The 22669-nt window shown below is 41.4% G+C and overlaps 1 protein-coding gene across 3 annotated transcripts in view; it reads left to right on the forward strand.

Annotated features, from left to right (window-relative positions):
* The window catches only part of LOC125884955 (nck-associated protein 5-like), a 241421-nt gene that overhangs the window by 77835 nt on the left and 140917 nt on the right, over positions 1-22669 (forward strand). For all 3 annotated transcript variants that reach the window (XM_049570270.1, XM_049570274.1, XM_049570271.1), the window contains one exon: positions 7412-7485. In XM_049570270.1, the coding sequence (XP_049426227.1) occupies positions 7412-7485 (74 nt within the window). The remainder of the gene's footprint in view (positions 1-7411; positions 7486-22669) is intronic.

A 22669-nucleotide genomic window follows, 5' to 3' on the forward strand; every position in this document is an offset into this window, starting at 1 on the left:
GTCCTTTTGTTGCAATCTAGTAAAGTGTATAGGATTTTTAAAAACCTCGTTATGATTTAGTTTGCTTTGGAGGTGATTATGCACTCCTTATGAGCTTACAGCTCTCAGGACGTTTTAACTACTGTAAGGAATTGTTTGGCTGTAGTGCACCAATCCTGAGAAATATGCCCCCGATACAGTCTCCAGTCAATAAATTCAGTATTTTTTTCAGTCTACACGTGAGCACCTGGGCCTCGTGGGAACACTGCAGCTTTCACTCGCGCTGTAAAACCGTCAAAAATAATGCTTGGCTGAAGATATAACATGCGGCATTACATACGTGAGTCATGCTTTAAATCTCTGCTTTAAATACCCTGCCATTTCACATGACAACAAGCATGCCGCGTTCCCTGCATTCCTCATGTGCACCGAGGATTATTTCAGTGCCCTGTCATTAGGAGAGGTCTGTGCGATGACAACACAGACTTAGGCAGCTTTACTTCACGTTTGATGTGGCCTGTAAATATTTCCCCTGACATGGGGCTTTCACGAAGAAGGTTCCCCTTTGTGAGGCAGCTGTAATCATTATGGGATTGTGTTGCTAATGGTCCTTCGGAGACAGACATTTTACCCCAGACAGTCTGAGAGAAAAAAGTCACACATTTTTCTTGATGAGACGGCAGAGTGAGAATGAAGGTTGTGACTGTGTTCTGTAATTAATAATGCATGAGGCCTTGCTGTTAGTGCTGAACACAAGTCTCTGATATTTGGAAGACATTCTGCACAACACATTTCAGAGCCACAACCACCACTGTTCGTTCCATCCACCCACTAAGTTAGGACAAATTCAAAAGAGCAACATGAGTGTGATCATTTGTCGTGGTTTTAACGCCTCCGCGGCGGCAACAGTTATGGGAGGAGGCATGATGTTTTCAGATTGTCCATCCGTCTGTGTGTACGTCCATTCCAAACTTGTGAAAGCTTTATCTTAAGAACACCTTCAAATTTGGCACAAACGTCCACTTGGACTCAACAATGAATTATTTAGAATTTGGTGGTCCAAGGATAATGTCATTGTAACCTTGCGTCCATCTCATTCTCATGAACATGATATCCTAAGATTGCAGAATGCATTAAGGAAATTTTTTCAGATCTGGCATAAATGCCAAACTTAGATGCAACAATGAACTGATTACAATTTAGTGGTCAAAGGTCAAGGTCATTGTGACCTCTGAATTAATACAATTTCTTAAAAAAGACATTGAGAAAATTTCTTTTAATTAAGCACAAATGTCCATTTGGACTGAAGGATGAACTGATTCAAATTTGACAGTCAAAGGTGAAAGTTGCTCTAACCTTGCGTCCGTCTAATTCTTATGAGTGTGATATCCCAAAATAAAACTTTGAGGAAATTTCCTCAAATTTGGCACAAATCCACTTGGACTTCATAATGAACTAGTTAAAATTTGGTGGTCAAAGGTCAAGGTCATATTGTGACCTTGCGTCTGTCTCATTCTCATTAACATGATATCTTAAGAATGCCCTAAGGAAATTTCTCAAATTTGGCACAAGCATCCACTTGGACTCAAGGATTAGCTGATTATATTTTCATGGTCGAAGGTCATGGTCACTGTGACCTCAAGTCCATCTGATTCTTGTGAATCCAGTATCTCAAAAAACCTTGAAGGCTTTTTTTCAAATTTGGCACAAACATCTACTTGGACTCAACAATAAAGTGATTACAATTTGGTTGTCAAAGGTCAAGGTCATTGTAACCTTGTGTCTTTCTGCTTCTCATGGACATGATATCTTAAACGGGCACTGTGTAGGAATTTCTCCCATCTAGTGCTGAGATTGTATATTGCATTCAAACGGATAGCGCACTCTAGCGCCTCACTGTTTCAGATGCGTATTGCAGCAACGGTAGCTGCTGTGTACCAAAAAGTTATGATAACATTGATAAAACCATGTCATCTGATACTTAATGGAGTATTCATTTAGGCTCATACACAGACGCACGCAACGTGAGTTGACAAACCCCCTCCTTACCGTGCTGGCTGTGTTTACAGTGGGACTGTTGGGCATCCATGTTTTAGAATTTTTAACTTCTTTGCAGCAACATTTGAAGGATTGTCAACTATCATGGCTACATGTGAGTCAGGACAGACATGGATGTAAACTGTAACTGAGGCATACGACTGCAAAGTGGTAATTCTAGTTCACTATTGATTAGCTGCTCTTGGAGCCAACAGCAAATTTAACTTTGGGAACTTAGCTGAGCACTAATGGCCTTCCAGCTTGGTGTGAGCGGCATTCTGGCTGCGTGCTGTGGCACTGTGAGACTAGCAGATGGCTCTGGGGCACTGTTGTTCAACACTGCATTTGGTTGCTTTCCAAACACAAAAGATTTGTCACACTGGTTAAGTCAAATTTAATGATGATGGAAGAGATGATGAAAAGATTATTTTGTTGTCATTTTCTTTTAATAATGGAAAGTTTGACAGGAATTGGAAAATGTGGCATCACGCTGTGAAGCATTGATCTGTTGTTGTGCTTTGGCGTTGGCCCCTATTTGCCTAATGGTCACCCAGAGTGCCCTTGACTGGCGACTCGGCAGGATGCCTGGGCCTTTGCCATGTTCTGCTGGCATCAAGGGGCAAGCTGGTGGTGATGGGTGTCTTTGAGTCGAGTGGCTGTCTCAGATGTGAGATTAAGTGTGATAATTGCTCAAGAAGCAGCAACAGGGGAGCGGCACCCCAAGAAGAGGGGGAAGACAAAACAACTGCACTTACTGTATTAAGACAAGCAGCTCATGCTTCTGAACATCTGGCCTAATGTAAGTTTACTCTCAAGGCCACAGGTTAAAAAAAGCCCATGCAGTGATAGCAAGGGTACTTAAAGTCTGGTCTGGCTCCAAAGACGGGTCATAGGGAGGTCAGAATCAATTCTAAGGCAAATATTAAAAGTTCTTGGGCTGTGTTAAAGGCTTGAAGATACACCCTTACTTGACCACATGACAGTACAGGTGTAAATGCACCTAAAATGCATTGAGGATAGATTGTGATCAGATCGGCCAAAGCACCCTTAGAGATTGGTCAGGGATGCATCGTGACCACATCTAACACAAGTGCAAATGTGTTTCCAATTCACAAACAACTACATGGGTGAAAATACCTAATTGGGTGCAAGGGTGTAGGCATTTTTTCAACATTTGTGGGGACACATAGTAAGCAGAAGGTTTGGGGTACCCCTCAAAAAATTCTGAGCTTGAAACACTTCATTTCCTGCACTCTGGTGAATTTTTTATAAACTAGTTTATGACTTTTCTGCAACAATTTATGGTGGAAATATGGTACTTCCTGCTTCAACGGTCCATAACCGCGTCTCTTCTTCTTTCCGTTGTGTGGCAAATTATTGCAAAGCAACTGTTGCTTTTGAGGCTACATGTTGCCAACACCAGCTTTCACTAAAGGCATTGTTGCGTCTGTGAGTCACATTCTAGAAGTCCATTGAAATAAAAGGACAAATGCACATATTCTATTGAGTAGGACGTGTCCTATACATCCCTGTCCTAGCCCCCATATACATCTACATCATTACCCAGTTAGAGAACTAAGCTCCTAGCCGAAAAGCAGCAAGAAAGCTTATTTAGGTTTGACACCCAGTCTCCATCTGTAAAGGTCACCATCACTATCCTCTCCCACCAGTTTTGATTGTGTTCCTACATCCAGACTGTCCTCTGGACAGTGGTAGCACCCACCACAGTTGAAATGAAAGCAGCTGCATAATAAAACAGCATTCTACTCGGACTTCCTCTTCAAAATTTCAGTTGTTGAAGATGGCTTGTTTACTGCTTTAAAAGCAAGCAAAAGTTCATGCAATGGTGAAGCTTCACTTTTTTTCTTCTTCTTCTTTTGGACACACATGAATGAGAATAGTAACGTTCCATTGTTTGAGGTGGACAGAGTGATTGGATCTCAGTCAGATCAGTCAGTGCTTCCAGTGTCCTGACTGACACTGGAAGCACATTAATACCAGGTTTAAATGTAATCAGGGTAATTTTAGGTGGCAACCTTTGGGGCTGTAAACGAAGCCAGTGCTGTGGTGCCAAAAACTGCAGTTCCTCTAATGGCCACTTGAGGCTGGCTCCAAGAAGTAGTCAGTTTCTACAGACCAACTTTTGCTATCTCAGTGTTTTTTTTTTTTTTTTTTTTTTTTTTTTTTTCAGTTCATGAAAGTGAGTTGTTAAATTTTAGTTGCCAAAAAAGTCTTCTTCAGTGTTTGGTTGTACTCCACTAAAGCTCCGATCACACAAGTGTTTTAGCAGCTGGAGGCAGCTTTTGTAATTTTTGTGTTGTGTTGTGGCCCACCTTGCATTTCTTTGCTCTAGACGCCTGGTGTTTATACACTCTAACTCTGAACTCCTCGAGTTGAAAAAACTGAAACGCAGTGCACCGTATGTCATCTCTTTTTCATCATCTTTTTTCCCATTGTCATGGTCTTCTGTGGTGGTCACGACAACAAGTTTACAGTTGGTAAACAAATGAGGAGAAACTGGTGGTAGCAGTGGCTGGATACCAAGAGCTATACAGCCTTACAATAGCCAGCAGGTTGTCAAACTGCCCGAGCTCCTGGACCAACTGGTGGTACTCCCTGTGATCCATTCTCTTTTTTAGGGTCTCATGTACCCACACAAATCTCTTTCCCTGTGCCCAACAAACTATTTGCGCACTGCCTCAACCAGCGCTACAGCATGTACTATCTGCTTGTCCATTTTGATAACTAGATAATAATTACTGTGGAAAAAAAACAAAGACAAAAAAACGGGAGTGACTGACGTGATGGATTAGTTGCCTGGCAACAATAAAAGGTAAGTATTTTGTTTTCATGGTTTTAAGTCTACTTACTCTGCCTCTCATCCAAATATGGTCACTTCTGCCTCCAAAAAACATAAGGTTCCAAAGTTGAGACTTCAAAACGGGAGTCCACAAACCAGTGGGTGACATCACAGTAAAACTGGCTATGTCCTTTATTTTACACAGTCAGTGGTTAAATTATACTAAGATACAATCCGGATCTGAGATGCATTTTAATGTGAGGTGTAAAGGGGGTTATAAACATATTTCAGGCGATCTCTGAGGCTGTTGTTTGTTGTGTTGTTGTTTGTGGCTGCATTTTAAATTCACACTGCAGTTCCCCGGAAATGTGCATTGTTTTGACATGTCTGTTTTGATGTTGTTGTTCCAAAAGTCACATTTCCATATAGACCTAACTGCTTTTTGTGCACATGCTTCATTCTCATGGTGTAACAACGGGGGGTCCTCTGAAAAAGTTGTTGCAGGCACAGTGTTTGTTTTTCGATTTCCTGTGGTTTCAAATGTTATTTTTCAAAAGAATGTGTTTGTGTTTCACAGATGGGCTTTATTTTTGCCAGCGACTAATTAGAGAAGTGAGATTACAGCAGCAGCAAAGAAAAATAGATGCTCAGGGGCAGGCAACAGAATATGTGAGCTAAACAGAGGGCACATAAATAAATGGCTCACAGATACTACTTTTTCCTCTTAGAGTGAAATTCCTGGCCTAGTGACCTCTTCATGGGAATCCCCGTTCTTCAATTACACCCTGCCAGCACATGACCAGAGTGTCTAGAAATCAATGGAGAGCATCTGTCCCACTGAGATAACGGTGTACCCAGGAGATGTGTCATGAGCTGTCAAGCTAACATCTAATTAATTAGTCTGAAACTTCAGTCTGACCGCACTGATCTGACAACGTCAAGTCACAACCGGCCGTGTTATGTACTGTAGGTAGACCTCAAATATTTGAAAACCCAGATGGTTGAAGTATGATGCCTATGTGGCCTATTTCATACAGTCGCACTTCCCCCTTCCCCCTGCTTTATGTAGTCAGAGCACTAAGAGGCAAATCATTAGGCCATAGCCAAGAAATCCTGACATCTGTTTTTTCCATTCTGCTCTCAGCCTTAGCTCATTTCGTCCGTGCTGTAACTCAGTAGCACACGTTTTGTGAGTGTGGGCTATTCCCAGCTGACATTGCACAGCTGGGCTCGCTTCTGGGCCAGCCGTTAGAAGTTACCCAGAGGTGCTTCTGGAGTTACACGCAGAGGGAAGAGAGAGAGAAAGAGAGACTAAACTGATTAATCACACCTTTTTTTCAAAAGTTCTTCTGTTCTGTGTTGCTTGTTCTTCACACTCGTGTGGAAACATAGTGGTAGAAATGCACAGTCCGTTCATGATTTTGCAGCATCTCATGCATCAGGCTCTGTTGATAATGTTTAGGATTGGTAGGATCTGCTCATGTTTCCACTTAAAGAAGTATTTCACTGCAGGAAAGATGGTCTTTTCATCAACCTGGTCTATCTATGAAGTACAAAGATGCAAATACTTTTAAAGCTGGTGCTACATGACCAGAGAAAACAGAAAAAGGGATATGGCATTTGCTTTTGCTCAAGAGGCAGAAAACTATGAGAAGGCACTGTGCTGAACCTGACCTCTCTTGATCTGTTTCTGTAATCTTTGTGTCCCTGGTGGTGGGCACATGAAAATGCAGACAATGTATAGTTTTAGCAAAAGCCCTAAAGCCAGCTTAAGTTCGCAGGGTTATGTGAAAGTACGAAGTAGGAAGTACAATCTATAGCTTTAGCAACAGCCATAAAGCCACCTCAGATCCGCTGGATCATGTTAAACACGTCATCTGGGGCATCTCTCTCTCTCTTCTTTACTCTTTGTGTCCGTGGTGCAGACAATCTATAGTTTTAGCAACAGCCATAAAATCAGCTGTGTGATGTGAAATGCATCATCCACAGCAGCTCTCTCTTGATTCACTTCTGTACTCTTTGTGTCCATGGTGGCAGGCATATGAGAGTATGATCTGTAGTTTGAGCAACAGCCCAAAAGCCAGTTCAAATCCACCAGATGACGTGAAATGCGCTATCTGGCGGATTTGAGCTGGGAGTTGAGCAGGGACATCTGAGTGCTGACAAGATGGTGGAAAATTTATCACGGTTCATTTACCCACATTGTTATGATACAAAGCTGGTTGAGAATCAGCAAAGTATCCTTTTTAAGTGAACTGAAATATGTTTAAAACATTTGGCCAAGAAATAGGCAATGAAGTAGCAGAATCTTAGTTTAAATTTGATCAGCATTGCTTAGTTTTACAGTGTGATCTGAGTTTTGTCTGCCTTTGAGGGAAACTGCGCAAGAGACAGAGAAAGGCGTCTCTCTCAATCCGCTTCTGTACTCTATGTTGGTGGTGGCAAGCATACAAAAATGCTTTAATCTGTGCTTAGTTTTTAGTTTAAACAACAGCACAAGAGCCAAACACATCATCTGGTGGCCTGTACTCTGTATGATCATTTGCACAATGACGCCATTATTTACTTTTGGCTTTTCTCATCTCTTCCTGACAGGAATACATGGATGCCAACAAATGCATCGATGAACTTCTCAAACAGCTTGAGGAGGAGCGCCGAAATGTCCGAAGGTAAGAGCTTCTTAAGATTTCTCGGCAGATGTTTAGTTGCCGAGAGGACATCAGCAGCTGCCTGCAATCCATTCCCGACCACAGGCAGCAGAACAATGTTGGTTGGTTTTGAGCTCGAGACAAGCTTTGTACGCTGTTCTTGAGAAATGCTTTTTGTGTTGGAAGCACACTAAAAAAGTGGCAGACAAAGGGTAGACTCTGGTCTTAGTGTGGGGTTGACTGGGGGCATTTCTCATGGAGGTCCTTTGGAGCAGATTTTGCCCAGACAATGGGAATGAAGAGCTTATGGAGATGCCAATCTAATGACCTTGTCCCCTCCATGCTGCTATCGTCCTAGCCCTTCCAGCGATGCACTGCCCCCATAGAAAAAAAGAGACAATTTTTTAAACTTCAGCCTCTTTTGTACAGCCCTCTCTCCATCTCAATGGAGCTGTATTCCCCTGGCTCAAAGTAATTTTCCCCCTGAGTGAGCAGAGAGGGGCAGGGGCTTGGACACAAGGGTTTAGGGGTCTCAGGGTGGGTGGCTGGGGGGATGGATGACCACTGACCAACCCCTTTACTAGGCCAGGGCAGCCCCTTAATAAAGGAAGTGATGTGTAAAGGAATGACCCTCTCGTCTATGTCATCTCCACCCCTCTTTATAAGACAGGGGAGTCATCTTTGGTGAGTGACCTAATGGCCACTCAATGTCTGTGTTGGGACTGATCTGTGTTTGGGCCAGAGGAGCAAGTGGTTTCAAAGCCATGACCTTGTAGTGACTCCATTTGATTAGAGTGACTGTCGTACCCACAATCACCAATACTTACCTTTACTTTTCTGTTAATATTACAGACATTAATTCAACAGTTTGATGTGCAGTTTTAGGTGTGAGTTTATGGGCCTCTGCTTTGTAAATCTGAGAGTATTTTACTGTCACAATAAAGCTGGATTTACTGCCACCCAGGCAGATGCTGTTTGGTTTAAACTTAGCTCAAACTTGAAGTAGGATCTGACATATGAAGTGCATCTTTTTAATCTGCCAAACTGCAGACCACTGTTGGAGACCAACAAACAGCAAAACCAGTTGTGTTTTAGTGAGTCATTGCTATGTTTCAAGCACCTTTTTAGTCACCAAACGTGGGTGTTTTATAGCGATCCATCGCTGTTTTTACACTATGATGCTTTTGGAGCCAGTATCATAGTGTTTTTACACTATGATACTGGCTCCAAAAGCATTTGTTTTTTTACTGAGAAGTCACTGCATTTCCTGTGGCTGCTTTTTACTGATACATTGCTGCATTTTCTGCTGGAAAAGTGGCACGAAAAACAGTTGTTTTTTACAGAGACATCCCTGTGTTTCCTGTCATGGTAGTGGTATGAAAACTGGCTGTTTTTTACTGAGACATTCCTGCATTTCCTGTGGTGATAGTGCAGTGAAAAGCAGCTGTTTCTTACTAGGACAAAAAGTGGCACAAAAAAACAGTCATTTTTTACAGAGACATCGCTGAATTTCAAAGAAGTTGTTTCTTATGAGACGTTGCTGCATTTTCTGCTGGAAAAGTGGCACAAAAAACAGCTGTTTTTTTACAGACAACACTGTGTTTCCTGCTGGGATAGTGCCATTAAAAGCAGTTGTTTCTTACTGAGATGTTGCTGCATTTTCTGCTGGAAAAGTGGCACAAAAAGCAGCTATTTTTTACAGACATCGCTGCCTTTCCAGTCGGGATAGTGGCATGAAAAGCGATTGTTTTTTTATGGACATCACAGCGATCCCTTCTCGAAAAGTGGTGCAAAAAGCCGTTGGTTTTTACAGAGACATCGCTGCATTTCCTGCCAGGATAGTGCCACAAAAAAGCAGTTGTTTACTATTTACTGTAGGTGTTGTTGCATTTTCTGCTGGAAAAGTGGCAGAATCATTTGTTTTTTATCAAGACGTTGCTGTGTTTCTAGGATTTTGCCCCCAGAACTGGGTATTTTAAGCCAAAACATGATCTTTTCCTAACCATAACCAAGTGTTTTTGTGTGCCGAAGAAGCATTGTTTAAACATTAATTATCAATGTATCAGCCACATATTTGCCAAGGTGCAAATGTAATGTATGGGTCTTTGGTTTGCAACATACAACGCCAACATGTTTTCTGGCAATTGTGTTGGCTGAGGGCAGGTGCTGAATATGGAGACAATGGCAGCTTCCATTAAGCACCAATGCTTCCTTCTGTCCTCCACAGGATACAGTGACAAGTGTGACTTCTGCACAGTTAAGATGCAATAGCCATTATAAAGACACCCTCGCAATTTCAGCTAGTGCTTTGAAAAGCCCTTTAAAGCACACATTTTTTAGAAACAACGTACCACCAGGCAGGATTTGTACTCGTTTCTTTTCCAGTGTTGGTCAATTCAGAGTGGCGACAGTGATAAACGACTTCACAAAGGCTTTTGTTCAGCTAAAACATAGACTACAATTCAAAAAACCCGCCTCTTCTCCCTTATTAAGCAGCATCTCACGATGCTACGGATGTCTCCCTCCACCCCCTGGAATATGGGGCCTATCAATCTGTCAGTAGGAGAAAGAGAGGCCCTCACATTCCTCTAGTTCTCTGCATCCTTACTTCATGACCCACTGACCCACTACATTTATGTCTCTCATTGTATCATATTATGGGGTAGTTTCACACTAGTGAAGTACGCAGGTTTGACAATCATGACTTCTTTTTAAACTGGGCTACTTTTTTGAGTTTTAGGGATGTAAGTATATCAAATACCCTTGTAGTTGTGTCAAAGGAACAGGCGGGGCTGTCTTCTTTATTTTCCTTTTTGTTGTGGTTTATATATATGTGTGTATATATATATATATATATATATTTATATACATACATGCATGTATATATATAAATATATACCCCCCCCCCCCCCCCGAGGAACATTTAATCTTGGCCACCAATTCCATAACTCTCAGATTTTGGATTGTATTCCTGCTGAAACATGTGGGTTTTAAGATTTTGGTTTATTGGTGATCTTTTGTTTTTTTTATAGTAGCAAGTACCGCTATACTCTGTTACAGTAAAATCCACGGCTGCAATAATGGTGTTTTTTTTTTTTTTTTGTTCCCAAGCATGCTCCACCTAGCTAGTGCTAGGCCTAGTGCGAACCCTCCATGTAAAAAGTATTCGCCAATCGCAGTACAGTAGGGCAGGACCAGGGGAAACACACTTGGCAAAAAAATGTGCGAAGCGCTAATCAATCAGAGCAGACTGGGCTTTTTCGGAGAGGGCGGCTTAAAGACTCAGCCGCTTTAACAGAGCACTTCAGACAGAGGGAGAATACAGGTGTTCCAGCACAGATAGTATGAGGAAGATAAAGTGGTTTTTGACCATTAAAGCATGAAAAAATGTTCTAGAAGAAACCCAGAATACAAACATGAATGAGCATGATAAGTCCCATTAAAAAGCAATATTCTGAGCCTTATACCTTCCCTTCCATCAATTCTTCTATCTCAAGCCCACAGGTGGTGAGCATATAAAAATGGAAAGGTATCGATTTTAATGAATACACAAATTAAAGCATGTTTTTCACTGTATGCCAAAAACATCTGCTTCATCCTCAACATCCTGAAGCCCCGTGCACACACAAACACTCTCACACAGTCCCTTGCGCTCAGTCGCAGCATCATTGCTTGATGAAGCACAAAACCTCAGTGGGATGCTGGCCGGGCTTTCCTGCTCCCTCTATTCAATGTGACCACGTCCTTGACAGACGGAAACAAAAGCACTGCGGCACAGTGTCAACATCAGATGGAGCAGATCCAAATTTGGCAACAGTAGAAGCACCGTACAGTAGGACACTGACCCAGGGTTTCCAGTTATTCAGCGTTTGTTTGCAGTCATTAAATATGATCAAATGTCTTTTTAAAGCTTCATTAGTGGTGGCAGTGAAATGCTGGTGACACAAAGTTGTAAGTTAGACGGGAAATGGAGATTATTAAAGACATCTGCTGATTGACAGACACGTGGGAGGGACATATGGATGTTCTGCAGTGTTAAAAAGCGTGACGGGTGGGGAATGAGTTTGCATGACCTCTTTCTGACAAGCTGCTGCGTCAAGGCACCGTGACTGTGTAATCTTCCTTGTGGATTAAAACAATGTAGATTAGATTTTTTTTCAGCTTTCGCCCATTTTCCCACTCTTGATGAGCTGGTGTTTACTTTTCCCCTTTCTCTGACCTTGTTTTTAGTGGGTTGAGCGTGGCCAGTATCAGGTCACATGGCCCTGAAGCTGGCCTCACCTGCCATTTTCAGCCTGCCGGAGCAGATGGCGTTTGTGTGTGACCCCTTCCACACCTTGGAGGACAGGGAGGGGAGAAGGAGGGATGAGGAGGGTGGCCAGCAGGCAGGGGGCCCTGCTTAGAGGGACTGGGAGGTGTGGAAGGGGAGGCAGGGGACTCAGCTGGAGATCCACTGGGTTTAGGACAGGTTGTGTGGAGCAGGCGGCTGCAGCTGCAGCCCAACCGAAAGGACATTAGCGACAACATCTGCTGATCAATAAGCTATTTGTCATGTTCATAGAGCAACGGCGCTTTCGAAGATGGTAGAAAGTGGAGGTCAGATAAAATGAGCGCTTCGCTGAGGGATTAAAGTTAATATGGCTTGCTTGCTTCGCAGCCACTTTTATTTGTCATAGTGTACCGTGCTCCTGGCCCGTATTCTGAATTTGTATCTGAATTCTCAGAGTTTTTATCCAGTTTAGTTCTTAAATCAGATAAAGTTATTATTGTAGGCGATTTTAACATTCATGTCGACGTTGATAATGAATCCCTGGCTACCGCGTTTATCTCATTATTAGACTCCATTGGCTTCAGTCAGGGTGTACATGAACCCACTCACTGTTTTAACCATACCCTCGATCTAGTTCTGACGTATGGAATTGAAATTGATAACCTAAAAGTCTTTCCACAGAATCCCTCGCTATCGGATCATTATCTGATTACTTTTGATTTCTTTTTACTCGATCACACGCCACTCAGCAACAGTTACTATACTAGATGTTTATCAGATAGTGCTGTCGCAAAATTTAAGGAAAAGATTACTCCGTCATTAAATTCAATACCAAGTCCCTCAATAACAGAGGTTTCCCGTACCGACTTTGATCATTTTGTCGATAGCGCCGTAGGCTCACTGCGAACAACACTTGACTCTGTAGCTCCTCTTAAAAAGAAGTTAAAAAAGCAAAGAAAATTCGCTCCTTAGTATAACTGTCAAACCCGTAAGTTAAAACAAATATCGCGAAAGTTTGAAAGGAATTGGCGATTAACCAAACTGGAAGAATCTCGTTTAATCTGGACAGACAGTCTCAAAACTTATAAGAGGGGCCTCCACAATGCCAGAGCAAACTATTACTCAGCATTAATAGAAGAGAATAAGAACAACCCAAGGTTTCTTTTCAGCACTGTAGCCAGGCTGACTGAGAGTCAAAGCTCTATTGAGCCTTGTATTCCTTTAGCCCTTAGCAGTAATGATTTTATGAGCTTTTTTAATGACAAAATTCTAACTATTAGAGGCAAAATTCATGACCTCCTGTCCTCAGATAGTACCTATCTAACCTCAAACACAGCTGTAAAACCTAATATATATTTAGATTGCTTCTCCCCAATTTCTCTTCAAGAATTGACCACATTGATTTCTTCATCCAAATCATCAACGTGTCTCTTAGACCCCATCCCAACTAGGCTACTTAAGGAGGTCTTTCCTTTAGTTAACACTCAGATATGATCAATATATCCTTATTAACAGGCTATGTACCACAGTCTTTTAAGTTAGCTGTAATTAAACCTCTACTAAAAAAGCCCACCCTGGATCCAGAGGTGTTAGCCAACTATAGACCAATATCTAATCTTCCCTTTATGTCAAAGATCCTTGAGAAAGTAGTCGCAGACCAGCTGTGTGATTTTCTCCATGATAGTAATTTATTTGAGGAATTTCAGTCAGGATTTAGAGTGCATCATAGCACTGAGACAGCACTAGTTAAAATTACAAATGACCTTCTGATTGCTTCGGACAAAGGACTTGTCTCTGTACTTGTTTTATTAGATCTTAGTGCGGCGTTTGACACAATTGACCATCAAATTCTACTGCAGAGACTGGATCACTTAATTGGCCTAAAAGGTTCTGCACTAAGCTGGTTTAAATCTTATGTATCTGATCGTTTTCAGTTTGTTCACGTTCATAATGAATCGTCCTTACGTACCAAAGTTTGTTTTGGAGTTCCGCAAGGTTCTGTGCTCAGACCAATCCTATTTACTCTATATATGCTTCCTTTAGGTAACATCATTAGAAATCACTCTATAAATTTCCATTGTTATGCGGATGATACTCAGTTGTATTTATCGATGAAGCCAGAAGAAAGTAATCAATTAACTAAACTCCATAACTGCCTTAAGGACATAAAAACTTGGATGAGCACCAATTTCCTGATGTTAAATTCAGACAAAACTGAAGTTATTGTTCTTGGCCCCAAACAACTCAGAGACTCTTTATCTGATGACATAGTTTCTCTTGATGGCATTGCTCTGGCCTCTAGCACTACCGTAAGAAACGTCGGAGTGATATTTGATCAAGATTTGTCTTTTAATTCTCATTTAAAACATACCTCACGGACTGCATTTTTTCATCTGCATAATATTGCGAAAATTAGGCCTATCCTGACCCAAAAAGATGCAGAAAAATTGGTCCACGATTTTGTTACCTCTAGGCTGGATTACTGTAACTCTCTGTTATCAGGTAGCTCTAGTAAGTCCTTAAAAACTCTCCAGCTAATTCAGAATGCAGCAGCACGTGTACTAACAGGAACTAAGAAACAAGATCATATTTCTCCTGTTTTAGCTTCTCTGCACTGGCTCCCTGTAAAATCCAGAATTGAATTTAAAATCCTACTGTTAACTTACAAAGCTCTAAATGGTCAAGCTCCGTCATATCTTAGAGAGCTCATAGTGCCTTATTATCCCACCAGAACACTGCGCTCTGAGAACGCAGGGTTACTCGTGGTCCCTAAAGTCTCCAAAAGTAGATCAGGAGCCAGAGCCTTCAGCTATCAGGCTCCTCTCCTGTGGAATCATCTTCCTGTTACGGTCCGGGAGGCAGACACCGTCTCCACATTTAAGACTAGACTTAAGACTTTCCTCTTTGATAAAGCTTATAGTTAGGGCTGGCTCAGGCTTGCCCTGTACCAGCCCTTAGTTAGGCTGACTTAGGCCTAGTCTGCCGGAGGACCCCCCTATAATACACCGGGCACCTTCTCTTCTTCTTCTTCTCCTCTCTCTCTCTCTCTCTCTCTCTCTCTCTCTCTCTCTCTCTCTCTGGTATTCTATTACTGCATCTTGCTAACTTGGCCATTCTGGATGTCACTAACTCGGCTTCTTCTCCGGAGCCTTTGTGCTCCACTGTCTCTCAGATTAACTCATATCACAGTGGTGCCTGGACAGCGTGACGTGTGTGGTTGTGCTGCTGCCATGGTCCTGCCAGATGCCTCCTGCTGCTGCTGCCGTTATTAGTCATTAGTCATACTTCTACTGTTATTATACACGACTATTGTCACACATGTATACTGCCAGATATTAATACATACTTTCAACATATTGTACCACAGTAGCCAGAACTATAACTATAATATTATTACTTTCAATAATGTTGTTGTAAGCTACTGTCATTACCTGCATCTCTCTCTCTCTCTCTCTCTCTCTCTCTCTCTCTCTCTCTCTCTGTCTCATTGTGTCATATGGATTACTGTTAATTTATTATGCTGATCTGTTCTGTACGACATCTATTGCACGTCTGTCCGTCCTGGAAGAGGGATCCCTCCTCAGTTGCTCTTCCTGAGGTTTCTACCGTTTTTTTTTCCCGTTAAAGGGTTTTTTTGGGGGAGTTTTTCCTTATCCGCTGCGAGGGTCATAAGGACAGAGGGATGTCGTATGCTGTAAAGCCCTGTGAGGCAAATTGTGATTTGTGATATTGGGCTGTATAAATAAAATTGATTGATTGATGAAGTGAATTTGCTTATGGGATGAATTGAAAATTGACCAGTTTTGATTGTCACTGCTCAGCATTTCTGCCCATTTGCCCTTGCCTTCTTGAACAACCTCTGATGGGATTTTGGATTGTAGAATTTTCAAGCTACTATCTAAAGCCCTATTTCCACCAAACACTTTTGGTATAGTACCTTTGGAACCAAAAGTAACCCTTCAGACATGGTATCTAGACCCTAATGTTTCCACCGCAAACAGTAATGTGAGTGCAGTTGTTGTCACTCACTGCTTCATCCAGCATTCACTGTACTTCCACATTAGCAGTGACACAGACGAAAGTCTGCACCTTGTTTATCATCCACAGAACAGGGTTGCACCCCAATATTTTGCGGCTGCAGTAAGAGTCTCTCAATGGGATATTTAAAAATAGCAGGTTTGTGCATTTAGTCCTTCTCAGGCAAGGTCAGGGGGTTTCGTGTTGCCAGATCCCACAGGAACGATGATCAGCGACACTTTTCTATTCTCCAAGTGAGGATTAGAATGTATGCAGTTCACATATCCCAGCTGGAATTAATACATATAAACACTTGAAGATCCACTCATTATTAAAAGTGTATGTCATATAAAAACTAAAGTAATGGTCAAAGTTGTCACAGTGAAATTTGAGGTGTGCTGATGGATTCACGTTGTCGACTCATGTATTGAGTAACATTACAAGTTAACATTCCATCTTCAAAGTCGCCGGCAGTTAGCACAGTGAATTATTTTTTCTAAGACTCCAGTTGCTGTGAGAGGCTGCAAAATATTGTTTCATTTTATAGTTACAGTCTATTAATAAAACTCTCGATGGTATGAACAGTGGTTACATTAAAAATTAGCCACAACTCAGCCCTGAGCAGAATGACTGTCCTCTACTGACCAATTAATGGACTGCAGTGTTCACAGCTCCACCTTTTAGTACCAGATCTGTGTGCTAGGTACCCCAACAGAGATGTGACCAAAAATGGGGACGGAACGGTTCCACTGGTACCATCTACAATTTTTCACAGCAGAAACAGAAAAAAAAGCATACCAAACTGAACTGATCCGTGTTGTACCCCAGCAATCATTTTTTGGTTTAAAAAACGTCTAATAGCCGTCTACATGAAGACCTGACGTCTAGGCTAAATCACGGCTGAATTTGGGCTGTCAGTGAAAATTTGGTAGACGTCTAACCATAGCCAAAGTGTAGATGTCATTAATTATACGGCTATGTAGAGACCATGTCCAAAAAATGGAGATAAACATATTTTAATTATTGTTGACTCTCCATACGTGACTGAAAGTCATACCGCACGCCATCTGCAATGGCAAAAATTACATTTAATCAATTTCAAAATTAAATCGGCTAGATTTGGGTTACATGTAGCTAGACTAAATCGGAGCTAAATATAGCCAATACGTTTAAATCACAACTATTGCTTGCTGGGGCTGCTCAGTGGAAATGGGGCTAAACAAATTAGCGCTCCTCTCGGTTAAGTAAGATTAAGTAAAGGAATGATGGTCGAGCATCTGTACATTACATACTTAATGCAAAGTTACATAGGTTAGGTTCAGGAAAAGAAACATGACTGAGCGTTGTTTTGTAACGTACTTAATGTGAAGTTATGTAGGTTAGATTTAGCAAAAGAATTACGGTTTGGCATCTTCAAATTACATACTTAACTTAAAGTTCCGTAGGTTAGGTTTTGGAAAAAAATCATTGTTGGGCATTGTCATGCTACATACTTAAGAAAGAGTAAATTAGGTAAGGTTTGGGAAAATTAAATGATATAGGTTGCCAAGTTATGTCCTTAACATAACATATCTTGAAACACTAACTTTATCCTACTTCCTTCTTTTTTCTTGTCAGCACATTTGTCATGTGATTGCAGCCTTAAGGTAAGGTAAGGTAAAAATTTTAATGTCCCTGAGAAGCAATTTGGGATAAAGACAATAATCATTTGTACAACAAAACAGACAGTACAATATATAACACACAGATGGACATGGACATTAGTGGTCACTGCTGGTTACGATAAGCGATAGCAGAAGGGACAAAGGATGATCTGCAACGCTCAGTGCTACATTTAGGGAGGCAAAACCTCTGCCCTGATGGAAGCATCTGAAACTCAACATGGAGGGGATGTTGAGAGCCTGAGACAATAGACCGAGCTTTAGAGGTGACCCTCTCTTCATACAGATACTGGAGGTGATGCAAAGTAACAAAAGTGATCCTACAGCACAACTTGACCCCTTTTTCCAACTTGTTCTTGTTTTTAAGGTGAGGATTACCAAACCAACAGACAATGTTAAAAGAAAGAACGGACTTAATCATGATTGTCCTATTTACATCAAAACTCATCGGCTTCCTTGAAAAGAACAGGCGTTGGTTTGCCTCCTTACAGATGCTGTCAGTACTGCTGCACTGTTGCCACCAGCTCTGTCTTGATCACACAAGAAACAGGAAGGCAGGGCCTCTTCTGAAAATCAATAAACATCTCATTGGTCTTAGACACATTACTGTGCAGGAAAGACAGGTCACACCAGTCAACAAAGTCATCCAGTACTGGGCCATGATGATATTCTGATCCACAAAGACTTGCAATAACAGTCGTCTGCATACTTAAAGACAAATCTTGATGCGTGATTACTCCGACATTCATTTGTGCATAAACAAAATACAGGAAAAAGAACACATCCCTGAGGGGATCCAGTCAAAGAAACACGGGTGCTGGACAGTGTCCTGTTAACCTGGACCCTCTGAGACCTGTTTGTTAAAACTACAATGTGCCAACACACAATGCTAAAGTCCAAATTGAAATTAGATAGATGTCTGTCCGCTAAAACATGGGGCTGAATACAATTAAATATAATTATATTTTATATCTAACTATGATTACTCATATATGATTTCTGGTGCATTACTTTTTGTAGGTATAGATATAAACAGTGCAGTAGAACAGGCTGTGTAGTTTTATTTTGAAATGTCTGTCCTTCATCAGTATAACTGTTTTTGTATGATTTGGATTAGCTTATTTCAAATGTTCCTAATTGTTTAAGATGTTAAAATTACAGAGCCACTTGCAACTTTAGTCCACACAAATAAACTGAAGTTTAAGACTTCAAAAATGTCTCTGAAAGCCCTTTAAGTGACTTTGAGTGTTCCCTAAATTGGTCAATTAGGGGACACTGATGGAAGAAAATGTCCTTGCACTGCTCTGAGGACGGCAAGGTTAAGTGAGAGAGAGAGAGAAAAAAAATGTGTGAGTGTACACACATGAGAAAAAAAGACCGCAGGAGCTTGGAGCTGGGAAACAGCTTTACAAATCTGGACCTTGCTGATGTTACTACAAGGCATATCTGGCCTCAAAGACGCTTGTGTGCTGCCGGCGGTCTGAGCAAGATGAAAGGCTGTAATCCTCAGCTGAAGTATGTGGCGAGGCCTGTTCTGTCGATGAGGAGGTGGATAGGGTTCAGCCTCCCGCAAACCCTCCAACGCCCCAAGGATCTGCCGTCTCGCTTGGGCAAGAGCCATGCATTTTACAACTTTAATTGGATAAGTTGACCTGTCTAATGCAATAATTTGATCATGCTAAGCTCCAAAGAGATCCAATACACTCCAAAGTATGTTTGTGTGCCCTCTGAAGTGAATGACTTAGCCTAATCCCTCCATTAGAGGTCACTTTACGGCCCGGGAGTCTAGACTCTAAAATATCTCAAAGGAGTCGTCAGTGGGTGAATAAATCAATCTGTGAAACCTTTATTACAAACCTTCAGGGACTGGTGGAATTTGGTAAACAAAGCTTTTGAAAATATCAGTGGGTGTTTTTCTTTGAGATTGCCCCCAATGAGAAATAAGAAAATAAGAAATTAATTGAAATCAAGCGACCTCTGGAGCTGAAAAATGAAGCCAACTGCAGTTCATCAAATGGTCACTTGAGGCTGGCTCTGAAAGCAAGTCAATTCTCATAGACCCTCATGCTGTTTTGAGTTACAGGTGGATGCTGTTCGTTGAGAAGTTACTACCACGGCCAGAACAAGACATTCTCATACCAATCTATGCTTTAGTCATGGACTTTCTACGTTTAGATACAACATGCAAAGTACCCTGGGTGCGTTGGTTGTTGACGTTCTTGGATGTCCTGTCAAGATCTGCCTGTTACATATATTGTCTGTTTTCACTGGAAATGTACAATTTGCGTAATGTCTCTTTCTAAATAAAGGACCTACGTTGGTACAACATCGCATATTGTTTGTTTTTTTCTCCTTCAACACATACAGGTGGTTGAGTTTACGAAAAAAGAGCAGGCTTTACAAGCTTACGGGAAGCAAACACTGGCCTCCTGAGTGAAAGTCAGTGGTTGATGTACCCATCCACTACCCCTCCTGACGCCTTAACTTTTGTTGCTTTCCTGCAGCATTTCCCCCTGACGCCACCGGGTGCTGCTAAACAGGAATGCCGACCGTCTACGTATAATGCTGACGTGTGACATGAAAAGACGCCTTTTTCATCAGTGTCTGACACTAGTCTGACAGTGCCGGATTTCGACCATGAGAGATTGGCAAAAATGTTGGTGAGGAAACATAACCACAGATAGTCTGTATTCATGGGAACACCGAGAAAATATCACATCCTTTTAAGCCAAGAGAGAAAACAAAGTGGCTGCTACCATGCTAAAGAGTTGCTGTGTGGCTTTCTGCATGTCAAACATACAAAAGGGTAAAGGGTACTTATAACCTGGACTGTTCTGTATCTAAGTGACCAATGGTAGCACTATTTTTTTTAAATTAGCATATTGAACGAGAGCAGTAACCAGGCTGCAGTGCTGCAAGGATCCTTACAAAGACAGACCTTTTTGTTAAAGAGTTGGATCTTTTTTGTTTAACTAGAAACAGCCCCACATTACCTGTCGCCAAACCCACCAGGTTCCATTAAAATAAACAATAATTGTATCCTTTTTAAAGTCATTTCATTCAAAGCTGACAGAAACTAAAAAAACTCACTGAAACCATCCTAGTTGGTCTTTTCACTCTGCCAACAATCAACAACTCTGATTTGGTTGAAATAAACGCTTAATTCACCCACTTAGATTTGAAAATATGGTGGCTCTATACACATTAAAATTACTGTTTATTTAAATAAAGTCTGGTGGGTTTGGCAATGGCAATTTTGAGGCTGGCTGTTGCTTGTTTTTCTGGAAAGTACATTTTGTTTCAGTTGTTTTAAGCCTTTACTTTGCTGGTGAAAATTAGCATCAGTGTTATAACCTAAATCAAGTCCCTGGGAACAGTGCCAGGCTTTAAAGCCAATTTGACATAGTGATCAAACTGTTGAATCACAACTCTCAGGTCCATCACCTGTTGCCACTGGGCCCCAAAAACACCTTTTCTCCATAGATGTTTCACATAAATGAGAGGATTTTTTTTTTTTCTTTAGCGTCACAACCCAGCAGAATTATTTGTTTAACGATCTGGATTTGATTCATTTGGTCCAATAACATTTGGAAAGTCTAGAGGAGCTTCACAATTGAATCGTTTTATTCCCATTTAAGTTAGCAGAAGGCTAAATCATTAGTTAGCTGCTTGGCTGACAAAAGTCTCTAGTGCGCCTGCTCTATGGGCCCAGTGATGCAGAAGATAATTATGTAGCTGGATGTGGAACTTTTTTGGCTTCATGCACCACTGAGCAGCTTTGATCAGAATAAATGCAGCCCCATGTCTGATACTGTGTCCAGTTTTCTTTATACATTCAGGACCTACATGCATGCTAGCACTAGCATTAGGGTTAACTCCTCTTTCTCGTCCAAATATGGTCACTTCTGGCTCCAAAATTCCAAGATGGCAACGGTCAAAATGCCAAACATTTGGCTTCAAACCAGTTGGTGGTGTCACACTAGCTACATTCATTATTTTTGTACAGTGATTAAAATTGAACCTAGCTTCATTGTTAGCATTGATTGGCATACCTGTCCATCACTGAGAATGTAATATGATGATGAACTCCCTGAGGCAATTCGTTAAGGAGGTGACACTGCTACTGCCCTGTGACACAAGTCAACAGTTTATCTCAGGAAAGATTCACCACGTCTGTCTGGCTTTGGACAAACCTGTCTCCCGAGTCCTGTTAACGCCAGACATTCCAGCCCCTGATTCATGTGCAGAGTCCAGGCCTGGCTAAAATACATGCATCAGTTTTATGGAGCTTATGAGAGGAAGAGGTTAATCGAATGGGTTAATGAAGCTTTTTACTGATGCTCCCTCAAGGTCGTTTTTAGCTGCATTCCTATGCACGCTGAACATGAGTGCTTAAGCAGTGATATGCAATGCCTGTCCCCCCCTGCACTGCCTCCGTCTCCACATATCATTCGCCATAAGCCCTCATGTTTTTTTTTTCTGGTGCATTCAAGGTTAAAGCTAAGCAGCTGTCTACTGCACTTATTCTGAAAAAAAGATCTATACTTAGCATAATGGACCTTTCCCTGCAGATATAGTGTCGTAATAAACAGTTTTTGTTAGTGGTTTCACAACATGGATATGCAGTGTTTTATAGGACTTGTGACACGTATTCTTGGCATTTGGATTGAACAAGGTATTATCTGCATTCCTAGAAGCAATTAGCTGCGTTTAAGAGCTGAGTCTTACATAATGGCTAATTAGCACTGTTGTTTGTCTAAGTGAGTTCTCAGACACTAATTTGAATGCATTGTGCTGTAAGGAAAAGCACTTCTATTATGCATTGTTTCAGAATATTACATTTTTTATCTGATTTTCAGTCACTCTGCCATTGGCAGCTGCAGTGAAACACTCAGGTGTATTAACTTCCGTTGAGATCCTCTTTCCTTTGTGCAGTGAATTTCTGTTATCAAGATCAGCTTTGGGAGAATGTGCTATGACTCCTTTTGTGCTCCTGAGAGCGTGCAGTTATTTTGACTAATGTGTGCACTGCAAAGAGTCTTTGGAAAACACAGTCACATCAAGATAAGACGAGCAATAGATCCTGTGCAGTTTTTATTGTTGATAGATCATGTGTGTTTTTTTTTTTGTTTTTTTGTTTTTTTATTGTTGATAGATCCTGTGTGGTTTTGGCTGGTGGAAGTCACAGTGGTTGCATCCACGCTATTTACCTCCAGCTCGGGGCTCTGGAAACATCTTCTCATCTCTCTGAGGAAAC

The sequence above is a fragment of the Epinephelus fuscoguttatus genome, linkage group LG24 (genome assembly GCF_011397635.1).
Source record: "Epinephelus fuscoguttatus linkage group LG24, E.fuscoguttatus.final_Chr_v1".
Taxonomy (NCBI): Eukaryota; Metazoa; Chordata; class Actinopteri; order Perciformes; family Serranidae; genus Epinephelus; species Epinephelus fuscoguttatus.